Source organism: Theropithecus gelada, chromosome 16, assembly GCF_003255815.1.
Source record: "Theropithecus gelada isolate Dixy chromosome 16, Tgel_1.0, whole genome shotgun sequence".
NCBI lineage: Eukaryota > Metazoa > Chordata > Mammalia > Primates > Cercopithecidae > Theropithecus > Theropithecus gelada.
Window position 1 is genome coordinate 57,581,426 of NC_037684.1, and position 22,205 is coordinate 57,603,630.

Sequence of the window (22,205 nt, forward strand, 5' to 3'; positions counted from 1 at the left end):
TAAAAATACAAAAAATTAGCCAGATGTGGTGGTGGGTTCCTGTAATCCCAGCTACTCGGGTGGCTGAGGCAGAAGAATCACTTGAACCCAGGGGACAGAGGCTGCAGTGAGCAGAGACTTGAACCCAGGGGACAGAGGCTGCAGTGAGCCAGGATCCTCCACTGCACTCTAGTCTGGGTGACAGAGCTAGACTCCGTTTCAAAATAAATAAATAAATAAATAAATAAAATAAAATAAAACAAATGCTCCTGTTCTATGGCATCCAGTGCCTAGAATCAGGCTGAACGAGGCTCCACCTGGCCCCACCCGCCTCCCCCAACTCCTGCCTGGAAGATGAGCTGAGAGAGTGGGAGGGTCCCACTCACGTGGGCCTTAGGAAGGGTGAAATCCACTATGTAAGCCCAGGAGGACCATCTTCCTAATCCCTGAGCGCACCCAGCGAAGGTGTCTCAGGGAGGGGTGGAGAGAAGGGGCGGTGCCATTCTAGCACCCGCGAAAGGTACGGTGGTGGGGTGGGGGGGTGGCTCTCCGATCGCCCCAAGCCCCCCCATTACCCGTGATCAGTTATGTGTCCCCTGGGGCCACGCAAGACCAATCACATGACCCAGGCAGATTTGGGAGCGAGGGGGTGGAGAACTCGAAAAGGTTTGTTTTTTTTTTTCCCTTCTGAGGGTGGTGGTGATGATGAGGGTGGGGGTGGTGATGAGGCTGGCAGGAAAGACTGCTGAGCCCGGGATTTTCAGCTCCCACATCCAAAGGGCCCCCGCGGATATCTGTACCCACCGTCTCCCCTCCCACTCGATCCCACCCCTGCCCCGAACCCCCGGGCCCCGAACCCCACACAGCCCCAGTGCCCCTGGGTGGCAAACTCGGGTGCCAACGACTTTCTCAAAATGGCTTTTAGGCTTCAGCCTGGACAGAGAAGCTGCTGGTCCGGGAGCGGGGGCAGCACCCCGAAGGGTCTCCCTCACCCGAGGCTCGCAGAGGCCAGATTCACAACAGGTGGGAAGGGGGGTACAGCTCTCGGCTCGGTCCGCCCACGGTCCCCGCCCCCGGCCCGCGGGAATCCGCTCTGGGGACCCCGGCCCGCGCCCCCAGGACCAGCCCGGCGCCTGGGTCCCGACCCTGATGCTGATTCCCACCCCGACCCCAATCCGGACCCCGATCCCGCACCCGCCCGCGCCCCCCAGACCAGTCCGGCGCCTGAGGTCCCAACCCCGATCCTGGGGTCCCGACCTCGATCCTGGGGTCCCGCCCCCGCTCCGCCCCCGCCCGGCGCACGTACTGCTGTAGAGGGTGTCGATCCAGGACAGGCGCGGCAGGCCCCGGTGGCTGAGCGGCTCCATCCCGCGGCGGCGGCTCGGTCAGATCCGAAACCCGACCCTCATCGCGCAACAAAGGAGGGAGGGCGGGCGGGAGCCGGGGGAGGCCGAAGTTGCGAGCGCGGCGGGGCGAGGAGGCCTGGAACCAGGTCCCCGGGAGGAGCGCGCAGCGGCCGGGGCGGGGGCGAGGGCGGGGCGGGCGCCCCCAAAACCCTCCCGAACCCTCCCGGCCCCTGCGGCCGCGCGGAGCTCAGCTGCGGATCCTGGAGCCGACGAGCAACTTCGCGGGGGGCGGGGCGGGGGCGGGGCTTCGCGGCAGGGCGGGGCTTCGCGGCGGGGGGGGGGGGCAGGGCGGGACCAATCTCCTCGAGGCTCCGCCCCCCGCAGGACGCCCCCGGCCGGGCTAACGGGGCAGCGGGGCTCTGGCACCGGGCGAGGAGGGGCCGCGGGGGTCTCGGGGGTCTCCGGGCGGCGGCGCAGACCCAGGCCCCCCTCGCCCCCCCTCCGCGCCGGGCTCAGCAGGATCCTGGCGACCCGCAGACCAGGTGCCGTGGGGGGCCCGGGCGCCGCAGGGGTGACATCACCTCCCGCCCGGGATCTCCAAGCGCGGCTTCGGGGGCGGGAACCGCGGCCGGGCCCCTCCCCAGCCAGACCCGCTGCGGCACCCACGAGGTGAACGTCCTGCGCGCCGCGGAGGCGCCTCTCTCCTCCCGAACCTAACCCAGCTCGTCCCTTTCCACACCCCTGACCTCAGAGCGCGGCCGTTCCCGCCACACATGGAGGGGGGCGGCTGGAGACCCTGGAGGGCCGAAGTCCCGGGGCCGTGGGGCCAGGACAGTCCCACATGTGCCCCTGCTGGGCGGAGGACAAACTGGAGCCAGGAGAAGCACCAGGGGCTCCACGTGTTCCCCTCCAGGACCCCTTCTGGGGACCCCGAATCCTGTTTGCATCATCACCTACAAATGGTGGGAAGTCGGGTTAAGACGCCTGAGTACAGAACGTTTAGAGACGAAATTCCCTCTAACGAAGACCCCCTCGCCCAAGGGCAGTGAAGAGATTGGGGGCCCCATGCCTGTCTCCCGTGGGCTGGTTCTGTGGCAGCCATGGCAGCTTCCACATAGACCTCTTTGGGCCAAGTGACCCTGCAGCAGGGAAGGAGGGGAGGGGAGTCAGGCCAGCGGGGTCCAGGGCAGTGAGGCTGAAGCCCCTTCCTGAACCCAGGGGAAGGGAAGCAGTGGGGACCACCCAGGGTGCCCGGTACCCCAGAGTAACAGTTTAGATCCCGGAGCTGTCCCCACCGCACCCCATCCCCAGGCAGCTTAAGGGGAAAATCTTCTTGGAGCCCAGCCCTACAGAGGCCCACCAGGAAGGCTAAGTCAGCCTGGCCTTTGCCGGGCCCGGGTGTGGTCAGCACCTGCAGAACGCTGGAGGGGCGTGGGGGTCGGTCCTCCTCACTCCAAACAGACACACACATATCTGCTTCTTAAGGGGAGAAGCAGCTCCTCCCCCAGGATGCTGAGAGGAAGCCCCATAAGCGGCTTGAGCAGAGGCCTCTGCAGCTGCCCCTGGGGAGATGGGGGTCACCCATTCATCACAGGCTGGGGAGCCCCTGGGAGACGCAGGGGATGATGCTCTGGATGGGGAAGCCTCTACAGGTGCCTGCAGCAGAAGTGGTTTTCAATATTATTAGCCCCTCCCTGCGTCCCCTGGGCTCCCCCCGCCCCAATCCTCCTGGTCAGGCACCAGCACTGTCTCTTGCCGCCCCTCCCTGCAGCTGTCACACCCCCCACCATCCCTGACTGGCACACAGGATTGGGAGGGCCAAGCAGGCACCTGGAGCTTGGCAGGGAGGGGGCGTGCATCTCCAATGAGATGCTCCAGAAATAGAGCTTCGGCATGGGAAGGGAACGAGCAGGCTCTCGGAGGACCGCGAGGCTGGAGGAGCCATGAGGGGCCAAGGGCGTCTCTTCTTTCCACATGGAACACTCAGAAGACAGCCCAGAAGAAAGGTGGAAACAGGGGCGTGAGCTGCCGCCACCAGGAGCCACCAGCCCAGGAGGCAGCAGTACAGTCCCCTCCTCAAAACAACAACCACCAAGACAGCCCGGGCCCTCTCCCCACACTGCGGGGTTTTCCTGATGGCCACATCCGGCGCTGACTGTGAAGGAGCCATGGATGTATGCTTCTGTGTGAGTCACATACATTTGCGTACATTTTACATTTTTATCTACAAAGGCTTGAACAAGCTATTTTCAGCATCCTCCAAGCTAAAATGTGGCAGTTGCTTTCCTTCGCATTGCCATAGTTTGCTTTTTTCTGTCTACATTCTGTCCAATCCTGGCACTCTCGGACCTTCCACTCCACAGCACGATAGAGGGTAGAGGGAGAGACAAATCTTGAGGGCTCTAGGGAGGAAAACTTCTAATAACACACACAGAATGCCTACTGTGTGCCCGGCTTAGTGCTTCGTTCACTAGCGTGATCTCACTGTGAATGTCACTGTTATCTCTGTTTTCTCCATTTTCCAGGTGAGAAAACCGAGGCCCTGAGCAGCTGAGTAACCCACCCAGAGAGCAAGTGAGGACTGGGACTTGAACCCTGGCAGTCTGTTCATGCTTTTTTTTTTTTGAGATACAGTCTCACTCTGTTGCCCAGGCTGGAGTGCAGTGGTGAGATCTCGGCTCACTGCAACCTCCGCTTCCCAGGTTCACACCATTCTCCTGCCTCAGCCTCCTGAGTAGCTGCTATTACAGGCGCCCACCACCACACCCGGCTAATTTTTGTATTTTTAATAGAGACAGGGTTTCACCTTGTTAGTCAGGATAGTCTCGATCTCCTGACCTCGTGATCCACCCGCCTCGGCCTCCCAAAGTGCTGGGATTACAGGCGTAAGCCACCGCGCCCGGCCTGTTCATCCTCTTAAACACCACGCACGCTGCCTCCACGGCCAGCTAACTGCGGATCACCAGGTAATGAAGGTTCTGAGAAATCTCTGCGGGTCCATGGGGTTAGAAACCACCCTCTGGGAAACCCTGTCAACCCGCTTCCATCTCCAGACGTCTGTCTCAGACAACGTGGCTCGGGAAAGGGCAGACACTTTGAGATTCCCCTGATGCCTTTGTTGGATGGCTTCCAGTAGATGTTAACACCACACGGCCAGATGCTAACCTCGGCCCTACAGACAAGCGTGTGAGCCTTTGAGCACCACAGTGATTTGGGATGGGAACAGAAACCTCCACATCCCTGGCACTGAGGAGTTGGGGAGATGCAACATCAGGCACTGGGAAGGAAAGAGTTAAAGAGTCCTTCTCAGCCCGGGCGCAGCGGCTCACGCCTGGAATCCCAGCACTTTGGGAGGCCAAGGCGGGCGGATCACGAGGTCAGAAGATCGAGACCATCCTGGCTAACCTGGTGAAACCCCATCTCTACTAAAAATACAAAAAATTAGCCGGGCGAGGTGGCGGGCGCCTGTAGTCCCAGCCACTTGGGAGGCTGAGGCAGGAGAATGGCGTGAACCTGGGAGGCGGAGCTTGCAGTGAGCCGAGATCGCGCCACTGCACTCCAGCCTGGGCGACAAAGCAAGACTCCATCTCAAAAAAAAAAAAAAAAAGAGTCCTCGTCTGGGCTTTGCCAAAGATGATGCTACCCTGAAGTGCTCTTAACCCCAGCCATCAACCCCAATCTGTCAGAGCAGCGGGGAGCTGTGGTAGACAGACCTTCCTGATTCAGCTAAATGTGGACCAGCCAGTGCTCCCCAAGACACTCCACCCCCACCTATCACGCTGCCTCCTCCAGACCCCTTCTCTAACCATTCCCCAGATAGTCCATGGGGCCAGTGCTCTCCACCCTCCTCCGCCCTCCCTCCAGCCTGTGCACTCAGACTGTCTGCGGCTCTCCAGCCCCGGGGTGACCTGCCTGCTTCTGCCTCATCACTGGACTTAAAGGGAATTTCATGGTTAGTTGCACTGCCAGGAGCACTGGGTTCATGATGAGGGGCTGAGTGGGAAGAAAGTACATCCCATTTTCAAGGCCATTTGCCCTGCTCCTAATTCCCAAGCATGTGCTACTCACGGCCTCTCCAACAAGCAACTCTTGCTTCTACCAATCACTTGACCAAGAGGGAAAAAAGGGGACGGTTCCTAGAACCAAAACTGGGTATCTCCACTTTTCCTCCCTTCTCATGTTAGCAGCTCAGCTCCACTGCACACGACAGGAAGGCCCCAGGAGTCTCTGCTTCCTTGATCACCCAGAGGTCAGCACTGATGACAAAAATATGTTCCCATGCAGGGGCCATGCAGGGAGCCCCGGTGCGTGCAGAGGCTGGATGCACAGTGGGTGGGAGGGAGTGGGTCCCTCTACATAAAAATGAAAAACCAAAACCAAAAATAGACTTTGATGACCAAACCACCAAGAGTTTGGCCCTCAATGGCCCATCAGCTCCTTAAAAGCCGGACTGGCCGTGCACAGTGGCTCACACCCATAATCCCAGCCCTTTGGGAGGCCGACCCAGGCAGATAGCCTGAGGTCAGGAGTTCGAGACCAGCCTGCTCAGCCTGGTGAAACCCTGCCTCTACTAAAAATACAAAAATTAGCTGGGCGTGGTGGCATGTGCCTATAATCCCAGCAGTGAGCCAAGATCGCACCACTGCACTCCAGCCTGGGTGACAGAGTGAGACTCCCTCTCAAAAAAAAAGCCGGGGCTAGACATAGTGGCTCACGCCTGTAATCCCAGCACTTTGGGAGGCCGAGGCGGGCAGATCACAAAAACTCAGCCGGGCGTGGTGGCAGGCGCCTGTAGTCCCAGCTACTCGGGAGGCTGAGGCAAGAGAATGGCATGAACCCGGGAGATGGAGGCTGCAGTGAGCTGAGATCACGCCACTGCACTCCAGCCTGGGCGACAGAGTGAGACTCTCTCTCAAAAAAAAAAAAAAAGCCGGGGCTGGGCACAGTGGCTCACGCCTATAATCCCGGCACTTTGGGAGGCCAAGGTGGGTGGATCACAAGGTCAGGAGATGAGACCATCCTGGCTAACACGGGGAAACTCTGTCTCTACTAAATACACAAAATATTAGCCGGGCGCAGTGGCTCACACCTGTAGTCCCAGCACTTCAGGAGGCCAAAGTGGGCGGATCACGAGGTCAGGAGATGAGATCATCCTGGCTAACACGGGGAAACCCCATCTCTACTAAAACTACAAAAAATTAGCCGGGTATGGTGGCGGGTGCCGGTAGTCCCAGCTACTCGGGAGGCTGAGGCAGGAGAATGGCGTGAACCTGGGAGGCGGAGCTTGCAGTGAGCCGAGACGGTGCCACTGCACTCCAGCCTGGGTGACAGAGCAAGACTCTGTCTCAAAAAAGATAAATAAATAAATAAGCCAGGATTGCACCTTCCTCACTGGGCAGACCCAGCGCTCGGCGCAGTGGGTGAACAAGGCTCAGGTAGACTCCCAATGCAGCTATGACCGCACTGGGCCTCCAGATCAGCTTTCTGCCGGAAGCCCAGCAGATAAGCATTCAATAATGCACATCGAACAAATAAAATTAATGACAGCTAACAGCTATGGAGTGCTTTTTTCTATTTATTTATTTTTTGACAGAGTCTTGCTCCGTCACCCAGTCTGGAGTGCAGTGCGTTATCACAGCTCACTGCAGCCTCGAACTCCTGGGTTCAAGCAGATCCTCCTGGCTCACCCTCCCAAAGTGCTGGGATTATAGGTGTGAGCCACCGTGCCTGGTCTATTGAGTGGTTCTTAAGTGCCAGGCACTGCTCTATCTGCTTTACATAGTTTATTTCACCTAATCCTTACAATAAGCCAATTTACTATTATCTCCATTTCACAGAGGACAAAATTGAGGTGCAGAGAGGCTAAGCCACTGACTAACTAGCAGATGGCGATGCTTGGAAACGAACCAAGCCTGAATCTGGGGTTCCCGTGGGTAATCTCTGCATTGAGCGACAATTACTGAATGAAGGAACGAACAGGATAAAGTTAAACTCAGGGAGGAAGAAATCGGAGCTACATGAGGGAGGCAGGCAGCGTTACTTCAGAACCCTCCCAGGGCCACTGATGATAAAGTAGGAAGAGAACTGGTTTCCCAAGAAAACCGTATCTACTACAGCAGGCCAGATGACCCTGGAGACAAGCTGAACAAAGTCCAGTGACAATCTCCCAAATGCCAGTCCCGGCAAAACCCCATTTCATTGATGCCTCTGGCCAATCTCAAGAATTTCCAGCCTCAGTGTTCACATCTGTAGACGGTGTGCGCCCAGGGCCAGGCGCGGTGGCTCACGCCTGTAATCCCAGCACTTTGGGAGGCTGAGGCCAGCGGGTCACCTGAGGTCAGGAGTTCGAGACCAGCCTGGCCAACGTGGTGAAACCCCGTCTCTACTAAAAATACAAAAATTAGCTGGGCATGGTGGTGGGCACCTGTAATCCAAGCTACTTGGGAGGCTGAGGCAGAGGAATCGCTTGAATCTGGGAGGCAGAGCTTGCAGTGAGCCGAGATCTCGCCACTGCACTCCAGCCTGGGCGACAGAGTGAGACTCCATCTCAGAAAAAAAAAAAAAAAGAAACAGTGTGCCCAGGTGGATCAAGAAGATGATCTCCTGGCAGACTATAAACTCTCCTGGCAGATCTTGGGGAGACCTGTTTGCCACGCTTTGCTCCATTTCCATTTCCTTGGTACAGTAAAGCAGCATATACTATCCTTTTTTTTTTTTTTTTTTTCAGACAGAGTTTTATTGCCTGGCTGGAGTGCAGTGGCAGAATCTTGCCTCACTGAAACCTCCGCCTTCCGGGTTCAAGCGATTCCCCTGCCTCAGCCTCCCGAGTAACTGGGATTACAGATGCCCGCCACCACACCCAGCTAATTTTTTGTATTTTTAGTAGAGATGGGGTTTCGCCATGTTGGCCAGGCTGGTCTCAAACTCCCAACCTCAGGTGATCCGCCCGCCTCGGCCTCCCAAAGAGCTGGGATTACAGGCGTGAGCCACTGCACCCAGGCAGCATTTACTATTCTAAGATTCATTCTCAGCCCTCTAGTCTGGGGAAAGAAAATTCCCCAGGCCTCCATAGCGTCATCTCTAAGGGTGAAGGCTCAGCCTAGGAGTCTGTCTTTTGCCCTCTTCTCCCCTGCCCTCCGCTCAGCCTCCTGGCTTTTCCGGTAGCCAGTGAGACCTACAGGCAACAGAGGTGAACTGAAAGCCCTTCCCAGTTAGTCATTTCTCCACTGAAGTTTTGTGTCAGCTTGAGTCATGGGAAGACCTGCTCCTCCTCTCGCTGCCTCTCTAGGCATCACTGCAGGATAAGGCACAGTGACATCAGGTCCTTGCAGCTGTGACACTCCCCACACGCCCCCACACACTTCCCAGGGGCCGAGTTGAAGCCCCGTTCCCACGGCCAGGGGCCACAGCAAGTGCAACATCCTGGACAGAGCCACTGGCTTAGATTACACACCCCCCGAGCCACAGTTTTAGGAGGGTCTCTCACCAAGCCCCAGCTCACATGGCCCTCACTTGACATGGCTCAGATGACACCACTCAGAGGCCAACAGCAGAGTTTTCCGGGGGCTGGACAGCAGGGCCTGCAGCCCCCTCCACATTACTTACCACCAAGTCCCCATCAGCATTCAGAAAGACGCCAGCAGAAGAGACAGTGGCTTCTCTAAGTCCCCCAAACCCAGAGATTCAGTTCTGGGGCTCCAATCTCCTTAGCCCCAAGGGAAGGAAGAACATGTCCAGCCGGGGTCAGGGCTCACGCGCTGGCTCTCTGCCCTCCTGTGGTCACCAGAGCCCCGAAGCTGGCCGTGCTCCTTGCTCGTTCAGCCAGAATTCTGCAGACGCATCCCAGGCCTACGCTGCTGTGCCAGGACCTCGGACGCCACCCACCAGGCTGGCCCTGTCTCCATCAGGCCCAGGAGTGGGTGCAGGAGCCGAGGGCAGGCTGTCAAGGAGACAGGCTCCGAGAGTCAGAGGCTCACCATTCAGCAAGGCGAGGGCAAAGGAACCTCAGGGCCTAGCCAGGGGCGCCTGCCATCAGTGGAGTCTGGCTCTGGGACTGCCGGTCAGGCCGTGTGTGCTATGTCTTTAAGGACCAGGCCTCTTTAAGGCAAGTTCCCTCTGCAGTCCAGTCCTGCCTCTGCCCGTCCTGCGGCAGACAGTGGGGTGCTCCCCAGCGCCATCTGGCGGCCGCACAGCAGCACCTCGGCCACCGGAGGCTACCTGCCAAGCGGCCCGCAAGTGCCTGGACAACAATCTCCAGCTTGGACACGGGGCTGCAGGCTGCTGTTGGGAACACAGCTGGGAGACTCGGGAGGAGCTCCGTCCAGGCAGGAGAGAGCAGAAGCCCCCAGGAGTGACATGGGGAGAATGACTATCCCGCCGGACAAAACCTTTGCTAAAATACCTTCAAATATGCCGGGTGTGGAAGCTCACGCCTGTAATCCCAGCACTTTGGGAGGCCGATGTGGGTGGATCAGCTGAGGTCAGGAGTTCGAGACCGGCCTGGCCAACATGGTGAAACCACATCTCTACTAAAAAAAATACAAAAAGTAGAGGAGCATGGTGGCGGGCACCTGTAATCCCAGCTACTCCGGAGGTTGAGGCAGGAGAATCGCTTGAACCCGGGAGCTGAGGTTGCAGTGAGCCGAGATCGTGCCACTGCACTCTAGTCTGGGCACGATAGAGTGAGGCTTCCTCTAAACCAAAATAAAATAAAATAAAATATTCTTAAATTGGGCCGGGCACAGAGGCTCACGCCTGTAATCCCAGCACTTTGGGAGGCCGAAGCAGGTGGATCACAAGGTCAAGAGATCGAGACCAATCCCAGCACTTTGGGAGGCCGAGACGGGCGGATCACGAGGTCAGGAGATCGAGACCATGCTGGCTAACACGGTGAAACCCCGTCTCTACTAAAAAATACAGAAAATTAGCCGGGCGAGGTGGCGGGCGCCTGTAGTCCCAGCTACTTGGGAGGCTGAGGCAGGAGAATGGCGTGAACCCGGGAGGCGGAGCTTGCAGTGAGCTGAGATCTGGCCACTGCACTCCAGCCTGGGCTACAGAGCGAGACTCCGTCTCAAAAAAAAAAAAAAAAAAAGAGATCGAAACCCTCCTGGCTAACATGGTGAAACTCCATCTCTACTAAAAATACAAAAACATTAGCCAGGCGTGGTGGCGGGCGCCTGTAGTCCCAGCTACTCGGGAGGCTGAGGCAGGAGAATCACTTGAACCCACTGGGAGGAGCTTGCAGTGAGCTGAGATCGCGCCACTGCACTCCAGCCTGGGCGACAGAGTGAGACTCTGTCTCAAAAAAAAAAAAAAAAAGAGGTCATAATAACTAGGGGTTGCTACTAGCCTTCAAAAGGCAGAAGCCAGAAATGTTAAAATGTCCTGCAGGACTTGCCCTCAAGAACATCTGTCATAAATGCCAACAGTATTGAGAACTCTACCCGGTTGGGGAAAACGGAGGATGGCGGATGGCAAGCTCTCACCCCACCCCCAGCTGGTCCTCCTTCCCCATCACGCTGCTTTGGATGTCCTTCCTAACTAAATTTCACCTTCATAAACTTAGGGGTGGAGGGAGGGGGCAGTCTGACTCAGCCACCTTCACAAGGGAAGCCGGTGCCTCTGGCTGCCCCTCCCAGAAGCCAGACACACACACCGCACCGGGTCCTTTTAGGCTGAGCTGCACCCAGAACATGCAAATTTTCCATAAGGCACTTTCGGGTTCTGATCGTGAAACCTCGTGACTCCTAATTTCCTCTTCCCCAAGCTCTTGGCGCCTCGTGCCGAGCTGGTCAGTTCAGTCTCATGAACACACAGGCCGGTGCCAGGAGCTGGCACGAGAAAAGAGCACACGTGACCCGTGTTCTCCCGAAAGCAGAGTGAAGAAGGGTGAGACTCCGGCCACAGTGGCCACGTTTTGGCTGGGTCCGTTGGTTGGAGCCGTCCCAGGCTCACGAGACTAACATCAAAGATACGAAGATTAATTAGAGGAGTTTCCCAGCGTCTCATAGCAACGAAAGAATTGCTCTAAAACATCCTAAAACACACATGGCATGTCATTCCTCTTACTAAGAGCTGTCTATGGCTTCCTTTTTTTTTTTTTTTTTTTTGAGACGGAGTCTCGCTCTGTCGCCCAGGCTGGAGTGAGTGGCGCGATCTCAGCTCACCGCAAGCTCCGCCTCCCGGGTTCATGCCATTCTCCTGCCTCAGCCTCCCGAGTAGCTGGGACTACAGGCGCCCGCCACCACGCCCGGCTAATTTTTTTGTATTTTTAGTAGAGACGGGGTTTCACCATGTTAGCCAGGATGGTCTCGATCTCCTGACCTCATAATCCGCCCTCCTCGACCTTCCAAAGTGCTGGGATTACAGGCGTGAGCCACCGCGCCCGGCCTTTTTTTTTTTTTTTTAAGATGGAGTCTTGCTCTTGTGCCCCAGGCTGGAGTGCAATGGTGCAATCTCGGCGGCTCACTGCAACCTCCACCTCCCAGGTTCAAGCAATTCTCCTGCCTCAGCCTCCCGAGTCACTGCTGTCAGGATAGAGACCCACACATCCTTTTGGTGGACTAAGGGCCCTGTGGCTGGCCTCTGCTTCACAGAGGCCCTTTCAGCTTCATCTGGCACATTCTGCTCCTTGCTGTCTTCTACTTTTTCCTGTCTCGGAACTTTTGCATAGGTTGGTATCTCTGGCGAAAATGCTCTGCCCCCACTCTGCCTGGGTAACTCCTACTCACCCTTCTGGTCTTAACTTAAATATCTCGTCTTCCAGGGAGCTTTCCCTACCCACCAGACCAGGAAGGCCTGCGTCGCTCCCTCCTTCTCAATGCTCAGTACTCTTGTAAACGTTCCATGGCTGTCTCTCCTGCTAGACTGAGGTCTCTGGGAGGATAGGAACCACGTCTCCGTTATTCACTGTAACCCCAGGGCCTTGCACAAATAGTTTCAGTGAATGAATGAGCAAATGTGAATGAATGAACAAGTATATTCCTGGTCACAAAGAGCCTGGAATGAGGCAGTACAGATGTTCCAGCCAGCCCAGCTCCACCGACTGGAAGACAACTGTTTGGCTGGTTGAGATACCACGTCCAGAACGACCACCCTCTCTGGAAAGACGCGAAGAACGAACAACCGGCCCCTAGAACGGGGTTTGGACTGGGAGAATTGCTGTTCCAATTAGTTCTCTAACTGCTCATGAAAAACCCTAGCTGAAAATTCCCAGTGCACAGGGCTGCCTTGCTCAGCAGCCAGTACTGGAGGCCGTACTCTTTTTTATCCAATCAGGCTCCAACATGGAAACGGCATAGAAACCCAGAAATCATTCAGCCCACTAAGGGAACTTCAGTCTCAATTCTCAGAGTCCTTCTCCGAGGCCTGTTCCAAATTTGCAATAAAACTTGTTTTTAGGCCGGGCACGGTGGCTCATGCCTGTAATCCAAGCACTTTGGGAGGCCAAGGCGGGTGGATCACCTGAGGTCAGGAGTTCGAGACCAGCCTGGCCAACATGGTGAAACCCCATCTCTACTAAAAATACAAAAATTAGCTGGGCGTGGTGGTGGGTGCCTGTAATCCCAGCCACTCAGGAGACTGAGGCAGAAGGATCGCTTGAACCCAGGAGGCGGAGGTGGAGGTTGCAGTGAGCCGAGATCGTGCCACTGCACTCCGGCCTGGGCAACAGAGTGAGACTCCATCTCAAAAAAACACACACAAAAAAACTTGTGTTTGGGGGAGGGAGCCTGGGAAGAAAGCAGTTTCTGGGTACGTGCCCGTCCCGTCTCCTCTCGCCGTCTGTCGGGGTTCCGAGAAGGAAGATGCCAGCTGCTCACGGTATGTTTAACCCCTCTGCCCCACGGCGCTGCAGGCTGACGCTGTGACTCACCAAATCCCAGGGACGACTTGATGCACCTCCGACCAGACAGATGGGAAATCTGGCTTTCAGTTCAATGGGGAGAAATAGGATAGAAACGGATTCCGGGCCTTCACACTCCCGAGGGGCTGGCCTGAGCGAGTCTGCAGGGCCTGACAGACAGGGCTCGGGCAACACTTCCGCAGGTGCAGACTGCGCTGGGTGACGGTGACCAGCACGCCGACCTGAGGGTCCTGGAAAGCGCGGCACCGGACCCCTGGTCTGCTGGGGGCCTGTGCACGGGGAGGACGGCTCCTTTCCATGTTCCCATCACCAGAGCAAATAAACAAACAAAACAACCAATGTCGAATCAAGATCCAGTTCTTGGGCCTTGAGTTTGTAAAGATCCAGAAAGCTGGCCGGGCGCGGTGGCTCAAGCCTGTAATCCCAGCACTTTGGGAGGCCGAGGTGGGTGGATCACGAGGTCAGGAGATCAAGACCAGCCTGGCTAACATGGTGAAACCCCGTCTCTACTAAAAAAATACAAAAAACTAGCCGGGCGAGGTGGCGGCGCCTGTAGTCCCAGCTACTCGGGAGGTTGAGGCAGAAGAATGACGGGAACCCGGGAGGCAGAGCTTGCAGTGAGCTGAGATTGTGCCACCGCACTCCAGCCTGGGCGACAGAGCGAGACTCCGTCTCAAAAAAAAAAAAAAGATCCAGAAAGCCACCCCACCAGACAGGGGTCAGTCCGCCAAGCATCCCACCAGCTTCTCACTAGCTTCTCACCGCTGCCTAGTAACGATGTTCTGGATGTTCTTGCATTTTTCTTTTCTGTTTATTTATTTATTTATTTATTTCTGAGACAGAATCTCCCTCTGTCGCCCTCACTGCAACCTCCGCCTCCCAGGTTCAAGTGATTCTCCTGCCTCAGCCTCCTGAGTAGCTGGGATTTCAGGTATGTGCCACCATGACTAGCTAATTTTTTTTTTCTTTTTTTTTTTTTTTTTGAGACGGAGTCTCGCTCTGTCGCCCAGGCTGGAGTGCAGTGGCCGCATCTCAGCTCACCGCAAGCTCCGCCTCCCGGGTTTACGCCATTCTCCTGCCTCAGTCTCCCAAGTAGCTGGGACTACAGGTGCCCGCCACTTCGCCCGGCTAGTTTTTTGTATTTTTTGGTAGAGACGGGGTTTCACCGTGTTAGCCAGGATGGTCTCGATCTCCTGACCTCGTGATCCACCCGTCTCGGCCTCCCAAAGTGCTGGGATTACAGGCGTTAGCTACCGCGCCCGGCCAATTTTTGTATTTTTAGTAGAGACAGGGTTTCACCATGTTGGTCAGGCGGGTCTCAAAACTCCTGACCTCAGGTGATCCACCCGCCTCAGCCTCCCAGAGTGCTGGGATCACAGGCGTGAGCGCCCAGCCTGTTCTGGCATATTTAATAGTGTCAGGGTTCTTCTCTCTCCTGAAATGAGGGGCCTGGTGAAAGGAGTAGGGGTGTGGAAGAAGAACAGAGGGTAATATAGAAATGATGCTGCAAACACTTCCATGCGCTTACTGTGCCCAGGCTGCCCTAAGGACTTTGCATGTATTAAATCACGTCACTGTCACAGTGCCACACGACCGCTCCAGGAGCCACACATTATCCCCTCAACACCCTGATGCCTCTCTCCAACAGAAGGGAAGGAACGCGCAGCCAAGCACAGCCTGAATCTAGCTGCTGGCTCTGCCACTCACTCGCTGTGTGACTCTGAAGAGCTGCCTTTCCCCGTCTGTCCCTTGATTTCCTCACCTCAACATGAAGAGAGGTAAGTCCCCGGCAGCAGCTAATAACGGAGGGGGGAATCTTTCCTCTTTCCCATCCTTCAGTTCCTATATTCCCGGAAGTTTAATAGGTTTTCAGAGCTAGAAAAGTTGTATTATTATTATTATTTTGTAGAGCCAGAGTCTCACTATGTTACCCAGGCTGGTCTCGAATTCCTAGGCTCAAGCAATCCTCCTGCCTCATCCTCCCTAAGCGCTGGGAGTACAGGCATGAGCCACTACACCCTGCAGAAAAGTTACTTATTATTTCATTGAATATTCCCTGAGCCCTACTGTATAAGCCAGAGTTCCTTTTCCCAGGTTGCTTATGATAATGGACTTCGGACATGTCCAGAAATCACAAAGAGGGAAAGCAGAGAGAGGTCTGGACAGTGAGTTATGGAGAGGGTAGGAGGGAAGCACCACTTCAAACTGAATTGATGACTAAATGCTTCTAGAAAGAATGTGGACCGGCCACGGTGGCTCACGCCTATTATCCCAGCACTTTGGGAGGCCGAGGTGGGCAGATCACCTGAGGCCAGGAGTTCAAGACCAGCTTGGCCAACATGGTGAAACCCCGTCTCTACTAAAAATACAAAAAATTAGCTGGGCGTGGTGGAAGGCACCTGTAATCCCAGCACTTTGGGAGGCTGAGGTGGGCGGATCACCTGAGGTCAGAAGTTCGAGACCAGCCTCGCCAACATGGTGAAACCCCCCTCTACTAAAAATAGAACATTAGTGGGGTATGGTGGTGGGCGCCTGTAATCCAGCTACTGGGGAGGCTGAGGCAGGAGAATCGCTTGAACCCAGGAGGTGGAGGCTGTAGTGAGCTGAGATGGCGCCATTGCACTCCAGCCTGGGCAACAAGAGCAAAACTTGTCTCAAAAAAAAAAAAAAACAAAAAATTCCACAGAGACCGACGTGGGAATAGAGTGAAGAGCTAGAATGGATGACTGTGGAGAAGGTTCTTTTGGGAACTGGGGGCGAATATAGAAACTGCTACTAATCTAATGTGTGGCCTCAGCATGAATCCAGGAAAACAACAGAATTAGCAGCTTTTCTTGGATCCACCTTAAAGAGAAGCCTTTCTGGGACACCCCCTCCCCCTCAATACACACAAGGATTCAGGACTCCCCTCCCCTCCCAGCAAGTTTGCTGAAAGCCCTTCGGCCGATGTGTCCCGAGCATCACCAGTATTTACGTTCTAGGCACAGGTTAAACACGTAACCTTCACTCTTCACAAGCAGCCTCTCTGTGTGGAAACCACAGTCACCACGCCCACTTTACAGAAGAGGCTCAAGGTCACACTTCTAGCGAGTGAAGGAGTCAAGTTCACACTCTGGTCTGGCTCGGTCCAGAGCAATTGTACCTGGCCGCCAGTCCTGAAGCTTCAGGAAAGCGTCCTGACCGGATGCCCCCTGACATTCACTCACAAAGAGCTCGGTTTCCAGCAGGCCAGGCAGCACTGGCACCTGCTGCTAAGTCAAGTACATCAGTGCAGCCTTTTTGTTTTTGTTTTTGAGATAGAGTCTCGTTCTAGTCCCCAGGCTGGAGTGTGGAGTGCAGTGGTGTGATCTCAGCTCACTGCAACCTCCACCTCCCAGGTTCAAGCGATTCTCCTGCCTCAGCCTCCTGAGTAGCTGGGATTACAGGCGCCCGCCACTGTGACCAGCTAATTTTTTGTATTTTTAGTGGAGACGGTGTTTCACCATGTTAGCCAGGATGGTCTCGATCTCCTGATCTCGTGATCTGCCCGCCTCAGCCTCCCAAAGTGCTGGGATTACAGGTGTGAGCCACCGCGCCTGGCCAGTGCAGCTCTTAAAGCTACTCTCCAGGGAAAGTGGCAGGGGAAGGAAGACACGAAGATGAATTTCCATTGTCTTTCTCCTCAACTGAAATCTGACAAGTTCCTGGGTCTTTTGACTCCTCCTTGAACGTGAGGTCTGTACCTGGAGGATCTCTGGTGGCAAGGGTATTTTCTTTCTTCTTCTTTTTCTTTATTTATATTTTTATTGATTGATTGATTGAGACAGAGTCTCATTCTGTCACTCAGGCTGGAGTGCAATGGCACGATCTTGGCTCACTGCAACCTCCGCCTCCCGGGTTCAAGTGATTCTCTTGCCTCAGCCTCCCAAGCAGCTGGGATTACAGGTACACGCCACCACGGCCAGCTATTTTTGTTTGTTTGTTTTGCTTTGTATTTTTAGTAGAGAGGGGTTTCACCATGTTGGCCAAGCTGGTCTCAACTGACCTCGGGTGATCCGCCTGCTTTGACTTCTCAAAGTGCTGGGATTACAGGCGTGAGCCCCGCGCCTGGCCGAGATCCACCTTCCTAAGTAAGGACACTGCGCTGCTCAGAAACCTTCCCAAACGCTCCAGGAATCCCAGCTCCCCTGCAGTGCTCCTGGGCAGACGCATCCTGCAACACTCCCGAGGGTATGGGATCTTGGAGGCATCTCTTTCTTCAAGGCAGCCCCCAGCCCTGCCCGGCCCAGGCTCGGCCGAGTATCGCAAGGAGCACTGTAAGGAGAGTCATTCCGATTCAGAGCCTCTGGGAACAGGCCCTGATCTCCTGCTGTGGGGCAGAGAGGGTTCCGCTGGCGGCTCTGAGCAGAAGCCACCTCCACTTAATGCCAGAGGGAATGATCTCAAACCTCCGTCTCTGGGCAGGGTCGGCCCCATGCCCAGTCCGTGTTCTGACAGGTTGGAGACAGAAAGGCACCATCCCTCTGGATCCTGACCATTCTGAAGCCTCGAGCTCCAGGAGCCTCCTGGGATCTTAGCCACGGCTCTGCTGAAACCTCATCCCCTTCTCGTGGCCCCCAGTCTTCTAGACACTCATTGCTCAATCCCCTGCATGAGTTATTTTCCCAGTTGCCGTTTCTGTCTGATTGTGAAATTTTCTTTCCTCCAAAAAACCACATGCCTATCACATGAGGGGCGTGCCGGGCCCCCAGCAGAGAAAGGGAGGGTGCTGGGAAGTCATCTTTCCTGGACCCCGGGCTGGTCCCCAGAGTCGGGGAGTGGCTCCCCACTCCTCCCTACAGCCAACATCCCAGGGAGCTTTGGGTCACACTGGGGGGAAGATCAGCGCTCACGCAAATCAGATCGTGACTTGGTTTTCCCCAGAGAGCAGCACCTACGGTGCCTCCACCTAAGACCCAGCTGGAGCTGGGCTCCTCAGACCCCTGGCTCTGGGGGCGAATACACCCCGCTGACCGTCAGATCAAAGCCACGCTGCAGGCTGCTGCTGCTGCTGCTGCTGCTGCTGCTGCGTCCGGCTGGCCACGGCCCCACACTGGGGGTTAGTTCTTTGGGGGCCCTAAAGAAGAGCTGAGCTGTTGCCTTCTGGACGTAAAGGAGCTGCTTTTGCAAAACAGACTGTATTTGCTCCCTGCCACAACTAACCAGAAATGAGGAAGCCGCCACAGAGAAGCCTCCCTAGTCTCTGGGGCTCCGGGTTCTGTCTGCTCCCCCTCCCAGAGACCACACACGAGGATGTAGACGCAGGCCACATTTCCTTCCAGGCCCACAAAGAACCTCGACTTCCTGCAAAGACCACGAACCCCAGCGTCAGTACACATGGCTCATTACCCAAGGCCGAGCTGCTGCTGATTTTTAGCGTGACTTTCAGAACCAAAAAGGAAGAGGTTCTGTCTGGCCAAGGAGAGCCTGGCCTGAGACACCAAGAGACAGCAGCTTCCCATCTGGCCTGCCTGATTCTGCAATCAAAGCTGCCTGGTTCCGGCGGGGTGCAGTGGCTCACGCCTGTAATCCCAGCACTTCGGGAGGCTGAGGCGGGTGGATCACCTGAGGTCAGGAGTTCAAGACCAGCCTGGCCAACATGGCGAAATCCCGTCTCTACTCAAAATACAAAATTAGCCAGGCATGGTGGCGTGCGCCTGTAATCCCAGCTACTTGGTTTTCTGTTTTTGTTTCTGAGATGGAGTCTCGCTCTGTTGCCCAGGCTGGAGTTCAATGGCGCGATCTTGGCTTACTGCAAGCTCCGCCTCCTGGGTTCCCGCCAGTCTCCTGCCTCAGCCTTCAACTACAGGCACCGCCACCACGCCCGGCTAATTTTTTTTTTTTTTTTTTGTATTTTCTTTTTTTTTTTTTTTTTTTTTTTTTTTTGAGACGGAGTCTCGCTGTGTCGCCCAGGCTGGAGTGCAGTGGCGCGATCTGGGCTCACTGCAAGCTCCGCCTCCCGGGTTCACGCCATTCTCCTGCCTCAGCCTCCGAGTAGCTGGGACTACAGGCGCCCGCCACCTCGCCCAGCTAGTTTTTTGTATTTTTAGTAGAGACGGGGTTTCACCATGTTAGCCAGGATGGTCTCGATCTCCTGACCTCGTGATCCACCCGCCTCGGCCTCCCAAAGTGCTGGGATTACAGGCTTGAGCCACTGCGCCCGGCCTGTATTTTCAATAAAGACAGGCTTTCACCGTGTTAGCCAGGATGGTTTTGATCTCCTGACTTCATGATCCTCGAAGTGCTAGGCCAATCGGCCTCGGCCTCCCAAAGTGCTAGGATTACAGGCGTGAGCCACCGTGCCTGGCCAATCCCCGCTACTTGGGAGGTTGAGGTAGGAGAATCGCTTGAACCTGGGAGGCAGAGGTTGCAGTGAGCCGATATGGTGCCATTGCACTCCAGCCTGGGCAACAGAGCAAGACTCTGACTCAAAAAAAAAAAAAACAAAAGAAAGGAAAGAAAAAAATGGTGCCCAGTTCCAAGGACGAGGCACTATCTCCTCCCAGACCTTCATTCCTCTGAGGGAGCTGGGGAAGGTGTGAAAACTTTGCTCAGGGGAGGTCAGGGTCCTAAGTGCCTGGTTCTGGAAAACAAAACCTCTCTGGCTCTATAGGTGCCAGGGAAGACTGGGGGACACAGAGGCAGTGAGCCAAAGCCCCGCTAGGAAGATCACCCAGGCTGCTGGCTCAGAAGCCACACTGCCATTAACACGCGGCAGGGGCTCATTTGTACACATGTCATAGACCACCAAGAGGCCACGTGGAAGGTACAAGGCACACAGGCTGTTGGGGTTTTTGTTTTCTGGTTATTTTGAAACAGGGTCTTGCTCTGGTGCCTCGGCTGGAGTGCAGTGGTGCAATCACGGCTCACTGTAGCCGGTGAGATTTTCTTTTTGGGCGGGGCGATGGGGAGATGGAGTTTCACTCTTGTTGCCCAGGCCGGAGTGCGCTATCACTCACTACAGCCTCTGCCTCCCGGGTTCAAGCAGTTCTCCTGCCTTAGCCTCCTGGGTAGCCAGGATTACAGGCGCCTTCCACCACGCCCAGCTAATTTTTGCAATTTTAGTAGAGACAGGGTTTCACCATGTTGGCCAGGTTGGTCTTGAACTCCTGACCTCAGGTGATCCGCCCGCTTCAGCTGCGCAAAGTACTGGGATTATGTGCGTGAACCACAGCACCTGACCAATTTTTTTTAACTGTAAGTTTATTCATTTTTTTTTTCTGTCATGTAAGTCATAAAGCCAGAATTTTAAAAACTTTTAGACCATAAAAGAGTAAAATGTGACCCATAAAATACATCACCCCAATCAGCATTTTCCAGCGTTTTTTGTATGCATACAGTGGAGTTCTTTATAAAGTTTTATAGTTAGCCTTCCTACCTGGCCGGGAAGCCACACTATCCCTATCCAAGGGCACCCTCAGATTCAACCAACCACAGATCAAAAATATTTGGGGGGAAAACAATAAAAAAAAAAACCTACAAAAATAAAACATACAAATAATACAGTGTAACAACCACATAGCATTTACAATGTATTAGGTATTAAAAATAATCTAGGCTGGGCGCGGTGGCTCACGCCTGTAATCCCAGCACTTTGGGAGGCCAAGGCGGGCGGATCACAAGGCCAGCAGATCGAGACCATCCTGGCTAACACAGCGAAACCCCGTCTCTACTAAAAATACAAAAAATTAGCCAGGCGTGGTGGTGGGCGCCTGTAGTCCTAGCTACTGGGGAGGCTGAGTCAGGAGAATGGTGCGAACCCAGGAGGCGAAGCTTGCAGTGAGCCGAGATCGCGCCACTGCACTCCAGCGTGGGCAACAGAGTCAGAATCCATCTCAAAAAAAAAAAAAAAAAAAAAAAAACCCAATCATCTAGAGATAAGTTAAAGTACATTGAAGGGGCAGGCATGGTGATTCACGCCTGTAATCCCAACACTTTGGGAGGATCGCTTGAAGCCAGGAGTTCAAGACCAGCCCAGGCAACATAGCAAGACCCTGTCTCTATTAAAAATATTTTTTAAAAATAAAGTATATGGGAGATGTAATTAGGTTACATGTAAATACTACAGCACCTTGTATAAGAGATTTGGGTGTCCTGGGATTTTGGTATCTGTGAGGGGTCCTGGGGCCAATCCCCGATGGAAATGGAGGGACAGGTGTAATTGGAGTAGCTCTCCAGACTGTGCCCAGGAATTTCTCAGCCTGATCTCTGGCCAGTCCAGCTTCATTTTCTCCCCTTGTCCCGTGACATCAAGCAGAACAAGTTTCGCCTACATGAGCTATGACCTCGCTTTACTCAGGGCCTCCGTGGTACAAACACAAAGATGGATCCCCCTGTGGAAACTCTGGCACGTCATCCCAGTTTGTTCATGGTGCAAGATGTCTCCGGTTACTTCAGGGAGAGAGGAACATGACCTGGGTTGTCAGCACCGTCCAGGGACACCAGAGATAAAACCTCATCTATAACGTCCCCAGTAACAAGCTGAGAATTGCTCCTGACAAGGTCCTGGGGCTCTTCCTTCCTCTGAGCCGGGCTGCAGCTTAGAGACTGGGAGAAAGTCTTGAGGTTGGCCAGGGCAACCCATCTGCCTCAGGAGGGCCTGTGTTGGTGTCATCCGCCTTTCAGCAATGGAAACTAAGGAGGATGGGGGGAGGGAAGTACAGGAAGACTTGTAAAGAGAAAGTTTGATTTGCATTCAGGGCCCAAGCCCCAAACCCTGATAGGAACAAAACGAGCAGGGGAGCAGCTGCAGGGACTTTGGTCCCCCTCAGGCAGCCGCATCACTCAAGACTGTTCACATCAGCAATAGCTACACGGGGCCAGTGTCCACGCGGCTGCTGCTCCGGGCGCAAAGCATAATGGTTTAGGTCAGGATGTGGGTTCTACAGACAGAACAGACCCGGTTCAAGGCCTGGTGTCATGACGTATTGAACCTCTCTGAGCTTCAGTCTCTTCAGTAATGATGGTAACTGCTTTTAGCTGAGATTGTTAAGGGGACC

The 22,205-nt window shown here is 55.0% G+C and overlaps 1 protein-coding gene across 2 annotated transcripts in view; it reads right to left on the reverse strand.

The window, feature by feature from the left end:
- ABR (ABR, RhoGEF and GTPase activating protein) overlaps window positions 1-22,205 on the reverse strand; it is a 223,968-nt gene that overhangs the window by 171,031 nt on the left and 30,732 nt on the right. The window contains exon 1 of one of the 2 annotated variants that reach the window (XM_025361131.1): window positions 1,286-1,346. The exons of the other annotated variant lie outside the window; for it this stretch is intronic. Within the exon in view, the coding sequence (XP_025216916.1) occupies window positions 1,286-1,346 (61 nt within the window). Of the gene's footprint in view, window positions 1-1,285; window positions 1,347-22,205 lie in introns of those variants that run through there. 2 annotated transcript variants of the gene reach the window in all.